At 52.5% G+C, this 11,154-nt stretch overlaps 2 protein-coding genes across 14 annotated transcripts in view; one reads left to right on the plus strand and one right to left on the minus strand.

Moving 5' to 3' along the window:
• The window catches only part of MAP4 (microtubule associated protein 4), a 205,236-nt gene extending 201,621 nt beyond the window's left edge, over positions 1 to 3,615 (plus strand). For all 13 annotated transcript variants that reach the window (XM_053409372.1, XM_053409377.1, XM_053409380.1 and 10 more), the window contains 2 exons: positions 1,840 to 2,008; positions 2,433 to 3,615. In XM_053409372.1, the coding sequence (XP_053265347.1) occupies positions 1,840 to 2,008; positions 2,433 to 2,437 (174 nt within the window). In that variant the 3' untranslated portion in view covers positions 2,438 to 3,615. The remainder of the gene's footprint in view (positions 1 to 1,839; positions 2,009 to 2,432) is intronic.
• LOC128423864 (cytochrome P450 2C25-like) overlaps positions 1 to 11,154 on the minus strand; it is a 227,825-nt gene that overhangs the window by 61,394 nt on the left and 155,277 nt on the right. The gene's annotated exons all lie outside the window — the stretch shown is intronic.

The raw sequence follows: 11,154 nt of genomic DNA on the forward strand, positions 1-11,154 counted from the left end.
CCTTCCCATCAGGGGAGAGTCCTTCACCTTGGGCCCCCAGATGTTGAACTACGTTGGCCCCATTACCTGCAGCCAGCTTGGCTAGGGGTGATAGTTCCCCAGAGTGGCTGTGGAAACCCAGCCAGATGGGTGGGGTATAAATAATAAATTAGTAGTAGTAGTAGTAGTAGTAGTACACGGAGCTATCCAACCATCATGCGGACTTCAGATCTATGTAGGGTTTACTCCTTAGCCTTTTGTTCTCCTGAAGATATCCCATAAGGCAGTGGAAGTTTAGGATCAGAGTTTTCCCTCTCCTAGATGGGCTCCCTTCCTAGTGGATTAGCCTCATCTGCCCCACTTCCCCCCTGCTCCACGTGCAGAAACCGCTTTCTTGACCATTGGACCCACTCTGTCCGCCAGAGCCTACCTTCGCATGCAGGGGCAGTCCAAAAAAGTAAGGATTAGATGTTAGGATATAGTTCCGTTCCACCTTAAAAGTGAACAGGCACGACTGTTGTGTGTCACATGCCTGTTCACTTCCAGCACTTGCTGGGAACTTCCGTTTTGTATTTTGCTTTTGTACTGCTGTTTCGCTGGAGACGAAAGGAAGCAGACATGTTTTCCTTTGTTCCTGAACTATGCTGTAGATAATGCATACACATGGCTCTGTCCGCCTCTTCCGTTGTGAGATTTATTCACTCTGCTGATAGAGCGTGTACAGTCCTCTGAAGATTTCAGAGGCTCATGTCGCTGATTGATACTGTTCCAAGGGAGACCGGTGATTGCCCGGCTGCCGGCCGGTGGCTGGAGCCAGCTGGGGGCCTGCCTGATGCCCCCGTCTCCCTGGCAGTATCTCAACATTAGGGTCCTGAAATCACATACAGATTTCAGTGAGCGTCTTGTGTGTTGATCAAAGAAAGGAGAAGGTGGTGGCAGCAATAGGAAGGAGGCCAGCGAGGCGAGGAGCATGCAGTGGTTCAGGGCTGTTGAGGCTAGGTTGCCTTTGTTCCCTCCCTCGTGAGGCTCATACAGGTTTACCTGTGTAGGCGTTGCAGGCCACCTCCTAAGAGGAGCCCCTCCCACCTGTGAAGTGATCAGATGGGATTACGATGAGGAATTATGAAATATGGAGCAAGCCAATGTGTCAGCGATGAAAGCATTGCGTTGACTGGGTTTGATTCATTGACAATAATTTCTGATCAAATCCCACAAGCCTCGGCATTTCTGGCCATTTTCTCTACTGTTCATTTTCTACGCCTGACAGGCACGTATAAGCATTCTGAAACACAGGCCAGTTGCTTCATCAGGCATCCTCAGTACATAAAGATAGTAGGCAGTTTCTTCGATGTAGCTGTTGTTAATCTTGGAGCCAGGAAGAGAGTTCACAAGGAGATGGTAAATACCGTTTACTGCTGTTTATGACCTCCAGGTTTCCTAAAAGCATTGCTTCCTATTTTATTTACTCTGGACTACTATGTATGCTCAAGTAGGAATTAGTTTCTTTGTAGTTAAAATAATTTCTTCTGATCTAATTTTGTCCCCACGTGGGGTTTTTTGAAATGCTCAGAGGAAATCTGATTGGTTCTTACAAACACTGTGTAAAAAGTTCTTTTGTGAATAAAACGACCTGGGCCAAGGGGCGGAGAGACAGATTATTATACGCACTCCTCCCAGAGTCTTGCTGGCCAAGCCTCTGTGTGTATTTTATTAATCAGAGTCCAACCCTTCCTTTGCTTTGGGAACGCCACACACCTGTCCATCTCTCTGGTGCCTCCCCCACCTTCATCTCGCCGCATCCCATTCCCATCCTTGTATTGACGCCTCATTGTCCTCCCCCACCCCATTGTTTCATTGTAGACCGAGGGGGGCGAGGAGGCAGCCCCGCAGAACGGAGCTGTGACCGCCCCCCCGCCAGGTGGCAGCCCCCCCACGCAGGAGAATGGCGTAGGGCTGCCCACGCCCGCCCAGGGTGGCGGCGGCGACCAAAGGGAAATTCAGTGCTTCGACACTCACATACAAGAAACAAGTAAGTGCCAGGCCTTCCTCTGTGCCTCCCCAAAGGTGCTTTGCGATGATGGGGGGCGAGCGGGAGGTGAGGGGTGATGAGAGAGGGAGGCGGAAATTGGGGTTGGGACACCAGGCAGCTTTTCCTAAGGAACCTTCTCGGAGGCAGCAGAAGTCCTTGCCCTCCTCCCTAGTAGGAGAGGCAGAGTGCGGAGGGACTGGGCGACTTAACCCGCCCCCCACCGTCCCTGTTACCGACTTCTGAAGTGGGAGGGAAAGGGAGAGGAAACGTCCCGGCGCGCCGCCTTGTTAATGAAGCCACCTGCCCTTTTATTTTCCAGGCATCTAACGATGACATTCTGGTGTCGCCTTCCTTCCGCCCCCCCTTTTCCTCCCTCCCCACCCCCATTGCCGTCTTCCCCCCGCTCCCCCTTGTGTCGCTGCAGATTGAGTCCCACAAGCTGATGTTCCGTGAGAAGGCCAAGGCCCGCACGGACCACGGGGCGGACCCCACAGCCTCCAACCACCCCCCTGTCTTCTCCGGCGGCACCTCCCCACGGCGCAGCACCTCGGTCAGCGAAAGCCTGGCCTCGGCCGCCTCCACCTCTCTGCAGCCGCCGCCACCGCCGCTGCCACGGCAGGCTCCCCTCGCGGAAGAGACGGCGGCCGCTCTTCCTCAGCAAGGCTTGTGACTCTGCCCCCTTCCCGCATTCCTCCTGCCCTCCTCCCGCTCGCGAGAAGCTCGTCTCCCTTGACCCGGAGCCTGGCTTTGTTTGGCCCTGGAAAGATGGGCTGGCCTCCCTGCCCCACGGCAGGGGACCTCTCTGGAGCGTGCCAGGCTGCCCCCGAGAGCCTCCGTGGCCCCTGGTGGTTGGTTGGTATCTCTGGGTGCAGAAATGGGCTCCCCGGGGGGTGTCCGAGTGTGCGTTGGAGTTGCTTTGATTTCGTCCCGTCCTTCTTGGCTTGCTGTGTGGGGACTAGGGAGGGAACGCTGGTCTGCCCCACTCGTAGCGGAGCCCGAGACCCACATGGGAGTTAGCGGGAGTCAGCTTTGCTGCCCTCTTTCCCCCTCCAGCAACCCCTTTCCACCTCCTTGCCCCCTCGCCCTGCGTCATTTCGCGCTGCCTACTATTTAATGCTGGTCTATATATTATTATTATTCTCACACATGATAATTTCACTCTCTTTTGGAACTCTTTTAACTCCTTAACCTCCTTCTCTCCCCCAGTCCCCAAACCCTCCTCCTCCTCCTCATTGTGATTTAAAAAAGTACAATAAAGTGTTTGCCGATTTCTGTCACTTGTTTCCGCAGGCTCACCGCGCTCCCTTCCCTTCCCCCCTTGCCCTTTGCCATAGGAGAATTAAAAAAAACGTTAACCGCTGCTGCAGTGCTGCTGGCTTCTTATCGACATATCCAGCCATTTTAACTGTGTTCTTTTTCTTTCGTTTTTTATTTTTTTTTTCTTCATTTGTGTGTGGTGTTTATTTTTTGTGTGTGCTTAAAAAGGAAAAGGAAAAAAACTTTGAAATGATGGAGCAAAAAAAGGCATTGAGCCACGTTGGTTAAAAGTTGATGCATTGAGAGGAGGTTGTGGGTGGTAGAGAAATGGCGTTCGCTGCTCCCCCCCCCCCCAAAAAAGCTATGAAGGTCCTTTTTAACTGACTGCTGCAGAGAGAAGCCCTGGCTCTTTTGAGGGTCTGCTGCATTGCATCTCAACAGGATCTAGTTCCCATGGGGGGGGCGGGCGATCCTCCGCTGCCCATCCTGGAGAAAGAGCAGGGGAATATATTTGCAGGATTTAATCCTGAAGGCACGATGGGTTTGGCTCCGGGATCTGTGCACCTTGGAGCTGGGGTGGAGTCTGGCATTTATAAGGAAGCTCACCACTGGCAGTGGGGCATCCTGTCAGAGTTGGGGAGGGAGGGGTGTGGGGAGACTGCTGCCCCCCCCCAAAATACCAAGAGGGTCATGGGAAAGTGTTGAGGGTCTGACGAAAGGCAGCGTCTGCATGGGGCTGGCTAGGTGATCTGAAGGTGCCAAGGAGAGAAAGAGGCAGAGATTGCTCTCCTCTGGAAGAAAAGACCCGTTTTTTCTTCTAGGGGTGGGTATGGGTTGGATGGGGCTTGTGGGGCGTGGGGAGTGTTGGCAACAAGAGTTTGAGCACCTTCGGCAATTTTATTAATTTTTTTTTGCATTGCAAATGACACTAAAACGAAATGTAAATAAAACTTTGAAAATGGTGTGTTGTGAGAGTCGTGGGGGAATTCTGAAAGGAAGAGGGGGGAACCCAAACCGCAGGGAACAAATATTTGGGCGGCGGGGTGGGGGTGGGTTGTTTTGTAGGCAGACTTCTGCTGCGAGGCAGGCAGGAGATGATGGCTGTGGGAAGGAGGAGCGATGATAGCACAGCTCTCCCCCCCCCCCCCTTTATCTCTTGGTCACAGTGTGCTTTTCAGCAACACAGCAAACCCAGGGTCTGCATTCACACACAAAATACATATTGCACTTGTGGTTGTTGTTTTTATATATATATATATAAATATATATATATAAATATTAAAGGTTGCATGGTTTCTAATAAAATGGCTTTTTAAAACCTTAGCGGGGCTTTTTTTCTTCGCCCTTTTTGGCATCAAAACGGTATGCTGAAATCTCATGAATCGCATCTCCCTTCCCCTCCTTGGAATACTCTAGAAACTTTTTGAGGAGGAAGTTGCAGGTTTTGCACCTAGAAAGGGGCCTGTCTGTGTTCAGAAATATATGTATGTGTGCTTGTGATCCATCTTGCCCACCTTCCATCTCGGCCACGCTGATTCCAAGTCTGCTTCCGAGTCTGTTGCAAAGCTTGCTGCACCTGCCCACCGGCTCTCCCACCCTCCAGATCTCAGGAAGCCCCCCACCCACGTTGTTACACGTTGCTGTGCAGCTTCCCCGCACGTTCCCATCCGCCACCCCGGTACCACCACCTCCTCCTCCTGTCCTGGCATTTCCCTGAGAGACCTTGTCGTGCCAACTCCAACCTTTTGTTTCAAACAGGCAATGCAGGCGGTGGAAGCTGAAGACAGGGATGTAATAGGAGACACCCCCAAATCTCCTCTGCTTTGAGGGCCAGGCCCTGTGGAAAGCCTCCTTCAAATGGGTGGTGTAGCAAAAGCCCAGTGGTACCTCCCCACTTGCCCCGATGAGGTTTGCGTAGGTGAACGTCTCATCGAACTGGTTCCCCTGCTTAGATTTTGGATTCCTGGCTCCTCCAGGGAGGTTTTTTCCTGAGTCGGAGGGGCGTATAAACAGTGGAACTGCTCGCCCCAGGAGCAAGACGCTGCCTTGTGCCGCTTTAGCAGCATCCCTGGGCGGCAGCGTCTTCCTAGCGGAGCAGGTCCACTTGTGTGTGTGCGCGTTTTTGTGTTCCAGCCCTTTGAGATCTCCACTTCCACCTGCCAAGCATGGCTCCCTTCCCCTCCAGTCTACATCCCTGCCCTGCGGCTGATGACGTCTCCCGGTCTCTCGCCCAACCTCTAAACACCGGCTTGGGTTTTCCACTCCGCTGACCTCCCCGCTGCCAGGCCAAGGGGGTGGTGATGGCAGAAGGGGTGCGCTTGCTTAGGCGACCCCCTCGTCCGACAGGGAAACTTGTCCCTTGAAGCAATAAGGACAGCCTGTGTGCTCGGAAATGGGAGCTTCCTGGGCTTCCGTAGAAAGGCAAGCAGTTGCCTCATCCACCTCCAGCCCTACGAAGCTTGTGGGGCGCCTGCTTTAAAAAAGAACGAAAAGAAGCTGAGACTCGCAGCTTCTTTCGCAGAAAAGTGTTTGGGGGCTGAGATACTTCAGCAGGAAGCCCCGTTGTCTTGGCTTCCCTTTCCTCTGACCTCCAAGTTGAGGAGCAATTGACTTTTGTTTGCCAGAGGGTCCTTCTCCGGTTTGCAACGATGCCCAGATGTCTTTCTCCTATGATCCGTCGCTTGAGGACTCTCACTTGGGAAGTCAAATAACATTGCACTTTATCTTCCGTGATAGCGCAAAAAAAAAGTGTCTTGTAAAGGGTTGTCGATTCCTTCTTTGTTCCCGACCCGAATCACTTTAAGGTGGTCAATATTAGCACCCGCCTGTCTTGAGAACATGTGCAGGTTCCGGTTGCGCCCAGTTCTGTGGTGTGCGTGCACTCGTTCCCGCACAACACGCTCACTTAACACGTGTCGTGCCTGTGTTTTTAGCCTTAGACCCGGAGAGACGCTTAAAGACGATTGCTACGGGGAAGTTTTTCTTAGTCCCCAGCTTTGGTTTCTAATAAGGATTTTTACAACAATGCAATTTTAGATTTGAAAGTACGTTGTAAATACTGCAATTCTGGGGAGGGGCAGGGTGGGGTGGGGAGAAAGGGCTTTCGTAGCCCAGCGCTGGTCTCCTTTTCCTCCCTCTTGTTTTGGAGGGGCAGGAGCAGATTTCAATTGGGAGGGGGGGTTACGTAGGTATTTTTTACAAAACGGATCATGAGAAGTATTAGAGGCGGTGGCTGTTAGGCTAAGAAGTGAAAGCAATAAATGAACCGCCCTTGCTCCCAGGGCTGTGTTTGGGAACCTGGCTTAGATCTTTGTTCTGTTTGACCGTCAGGTTTCAGTGCAGCTGAAAAATGTGGCCATAGATATTTATTTGGGTACTGGTAAGGGTGAAAGATGCACCTGAACCATGAGGCCACAGTCCATTGGGATGGGACGTTCTCCTGTGGAATCCCCAATGGAAGAACGCCCTCGTGGATCGTGGCCTCGTGCCAGCTAATGTTGTAGAGGGAACTGCCATCCAGTTTTTCCACCTAAGAGGCACAACCCTGGGAGGTCATGGTTAGGTTTTTCTTCCCAGGGCAGCACTTCTTACAGCAAGTGGAAACTGCAGCTCTGCACGTCACAACCAGCCTCCCTCGTGAGTTGGCCAATTTGCAGGAGAGTGTTTGGCTTAGGGTAGACGATCCAGGTGACCCATTTTGGCAGAGGCGTGGCGTAAACGGGCTTGAGGAAGGAGGAGGCAGCAAGACACACCCGTGCACATGTAGCTGTGTAACTCGCTCCCTATTTGAGCTTTGGGCAGTTAACAACCAGGCTGAGGAATCCCAAGGTTCTCCAGATCTTTGACTCCAACTCCCATCGTCCTTTCCCATTGGCCATGCAGCCTGGGCGGGGTCAATGGGAGTTGGAGTCCATCCGCAGTTGGAGGACACCTCTTTTCCACCCGTGGTTTACAGAAACCGTAGGTCTGTGTTCTTTCCATCGGGGATCAGAGTTCCGCAGAACCTTGGAAGTTTTGTGTTGTTGGGCAAGGTCGTCCGTGTTGGGCATCATTCCCGGAAAATGAAGCTGAGTTGAGCTTGGATGGTGGAACGAACAGTGGCACTGGTTAGATATAAGAATGCAACTTGGGTGTGTAGTTTTTTAACCTGGAGGTGAATTGTAGTTTTGCGGCGTCCTTTTAGGGGGTGCTTTTTCCTCTTGCTTTCCTTGGGGTTCCTCAGAAAGAAGATGAGGCTTCGCCAGATAGCTTCTCCATGACTGTCCTTCCTCCCTTGCACTATGCCGTTGCCATAGAATATTGGGTGTGTTATTGATCATTGCGTTCAGTGGTGAGGCCCACAGGCCTGGCCAGTTGCACACTAAACGGCGACCCCAGCCTCATCGCCACTGGGGATGGGGAGCCCGTGGCGCTCTAGGTTTTGTTTGGCTCCCCTCAGCCTGAACCTGAGGATTACAAATGCAGCCCAGAAACAACGGAAGAGATCCCTCATGCCTAATCTGCAGCGACACGTGTTCGGTGTGAGGGTGCCCTGGTTGGACCAAGGGGAAGGGAAGCGCAGTTCCTGGCGTTTTGAAAATGCACTTTGCTTTCAGGGAATTGCTTGATGAACGGGGAAGGGAATCAAGAAGCTTCTCAAGACAGCCCCTTTGCTTGGGCAGCGAGCCAGGAGATTAGCCAGCTGGTCGGGTGGTGGATTAGGAGGCAGCTGGTTGAGGTAGCCATCAACTGGTCCCCAGGGAATTAGGAGAGATTCTGCTTTTCGCAAGAGGCACAGGGGCACTCTTAACCCAGGGAACACCTTGTGATAACGGTCAGGGTGGAACACGCTGGTGAAGAAAGTGTGTGGCATAGAGGCTCGGAGGTGAGGGACTTGCTGCCTTCAGCTGGCATGGGGTGTGTGTGTGTGTGTGTGTGGTCCTGCCATCTTGGGTGATGCGCTTGGCGGCTGCATCCTCTTGGGCAGAAATGTGGCCACAGACGTGGGTTTCAGCGCCGTAGTGTCACATATCAGTGGTACGCACAAAACAGAGCAGGAATTGGGTTATCTGCAGCCAAGCAGAGATGGGTCTGGATCAAGAGGCCCGGGTGAGAGGCTGTATAGGGCTCTGGCGGCAGCCTGGACGCCTCTCTGCCGGCCCTGGGTAATTCTTCGCCTTCCTTGCAGACGATTTGAGGGTAAAGACAGCTGTAGGCTTTTAAGAGCTGTCAGAGTGGGCCCTTAACCCATTAGGCATCCATCTGTGTCTTGCTCTAGCCTTGCACATCAAGCCAGCCTCATCACCACTATTATTATTATTATTATTATTATTATTATTATTATTATTATTAAAAGCAGCATGCTCATGCTAATTTCCATCCTTTGCCTTACCTCCTCCAAAATACGATCTGCAAGCATTCTTAAAACAGTTGCAAAACTACGTGACGGGGTGGAAGCGGTTGTTGATGGCACAGCAGCTAGCCAATAGGTGCTCTGCACAAGTCTATCCTCTTCCCCCCCCTCCACCGGCTCTTTTCACGCAGAGTTACTTGGAGAACCTGCAGACCTGTTTTGGTCCGGAAAGAGAAACTGTTTTGATTTGCAGAGCAGTGGGGGACATCATCAGTATGCCTCCCTCGCTCTTAAAACGAACACCTGTCTTTACCCTGAATGTACTTTTCGCCACTTGGGCTACTGTACGACAGAGTAGCTTGCAAGAGGCATTTCTGATTCGTCTGGCATTTCTGATTCCCTTCCATCGTGGGGCGGACAGGCTCAGGAAAGCCATGCACACACCCAACTGTATCAGGGCTGGTCCAGAGGGACGAAGGATGCTGGCTGAAGTTTTGGCATGCCGGGGTCTTTAGATTCGCCAAGGAGGCTCTGGGAAATAAAAAGTACCGATTCAATTGTGGCTGTACTTGGACAGGGTGGAGCTGCAGCTCAACGCCGAGTGGTTAAAGCGAGTAAAACGCCGTGAACTCTCCACTTTGCTTGTAAAGATTCTTATAGTTTTATCACAGGTGCCCCCAACCTGGGGCGCCCCAGCAGGTTTGAACTACAACTCCCAACAGGCCCTGTTGGGAGTTGTAGTTCAAACCTGCTGGAGCGCCCCAGGTTGGGGAAGCCATGGCAGAACGGGCAACGGCCGCTCAGTTAGCTGGAGAACCAAACAAGGTGTCCTCTTCGTAACGGCCAGGATGCGCTGCTTGAAGCCCCTTCTCGGAGTGGTGATGACATCAGAAAAGGCAGAGCGGCTGCTGGCGTGTTTCCTACGAGGGCTTGCAGGAACTCAAGAGAGCAGGTGCCATTCCTCTCCCGCCTCTGAACAATATCGGGAGATCAATCGAGCTTCCATCCCCTGCAGTCTATTACGAGCACCATCCGGATTAAGAAACACCCCTTCCTCTCCCCTCGCTTTGGCGACAGTACAGAAAGGGCAAGAGGGTAGATGGAAGCGGTTAGGTTATCTGTGCCACTACAGCGGGTGATTTGCCCATCTCGAATGAGCGGGAACGAGCACCGGCCTTGCAAAGGGAGGCAGAGAGATTGGGGCGGCCTTGGCGAAAATGCCTGCCTTGTGTGTGTGCGCGCAAAAATCATTGCTGTAGCCGTAGGACAGCCTTCGCCAAGCTGGTGCCCTCCCAGCTGGCTTGTGGACTGCTGGGAGTTGTTGCTGAGGTGCCTCCTTGGCGAAGGGCCAGAGCCATCTCGCAGGACTTTGCCCGGTGCGGCTGTGCAACCAGAAGGGAGCGCCACTCCTGGCCATGGCTGCGCATGGAGGTAGAATTACGCAGGTGTTCCCACAATAGCCTAGCCGGGTGGTGCTGGGGCGCGGGAGGGAGGGAGGGAGGGAAGGGGTGTGTTAAGAGAATGCATGGGTGCGATGGCCCCTGGAACGCAGGAGAGAGGTGGTTGGACAAACCTGTCCGGGTGGGAGCTCAGAGGGCCCTGCTGTCACGACGGCAGGATCTTAAAACCTGTTTGCTTCTGTTTACCTTCCTCTCCTGTCCTCGGACTTGTAATAGTTACTGACTGTCTCCGTTTTTAAAAGCAGCTGTTTCCGGATTTGATGTTGTGATTCTTACCTATTGTAAAGGGTTTAAATAAAGCTTCTAGATGTTCAACCTTGGCTGCCAGCTTTAGTCTGAATTCGTTTTTTTGTGGCTCTGGGTTCTCTCTCTGTCATACGAAGCTGCCTTGAGACAAGAGTGTGGCTGCTGGCTCATCTAGTTCAGCGGTGCCTAAACCGACCCGATAACAAGTCTACAGGGCTTCAGGCAGAACATCTCCCCGAGTCCTACCTCCCTGGGGATGCAGTTGGGCTTGAACCTGCAAAGGAGGTGCCTTTCCACTGAGCTATAGCTCTTCTCTCACCTCTCTCCCTTTCCTTCCCCCCGCCAAATGGATGCTTCGGTCGAGAGTCCCCCTTTGCAGGGGATTGGACTAAATGACCCTCAGGGTATTTTCCAGCTCTGCCGTTCTATAATTCTATAATCCTGTGGCGGTGAGTTCCATAGTTCAGCTCAACACTGCATGTAGTGCTTTCTCTTTCTGACAGCAAGAGCTGTTCGACAGTGGAACAGTCTCCCTTGGGAGGTTGTGAACTCTCCTTCCTTGGAGGTTTCTAAGCAGAGGTCAGATGGCCATCTGTCCTGGATGTTTTAGTTGAAATTCTTGCACTGCAGGGGGTTGGACTAGATGACCCTGGGGCCCTTCCGACTCCACAATTCTGTGAAAGCAGAGTGCTCTACGGATTTCAAATCGCAGCAAATGGCAGAGAGTTTAAAACACTGCCTCTAAGCTTCCTGCAACGCTCCCTCGCCCCTCCCCAAAATACACGCGTCTTTTCCGCAGAAAGGAAAAGCCCTTGAAATCAGCTGCATTTACATGCTGCTAATCTCCCTGA

This window comes from Podarcis raffonei, chromosome 12 (genome assembly GCF_027172205.1).
Source record: "Podarcis raffonei isolate rPodRaf1 chromosome 12, rPodRaf1.pri, whole genome shotgun sequence".
Taxonomy (NCBI): Eukaryota; Metazoa; Chordata; class Lepidosauria; order Squamata; family Lacertidae; genus Podarcis; species Podarcis raffonei.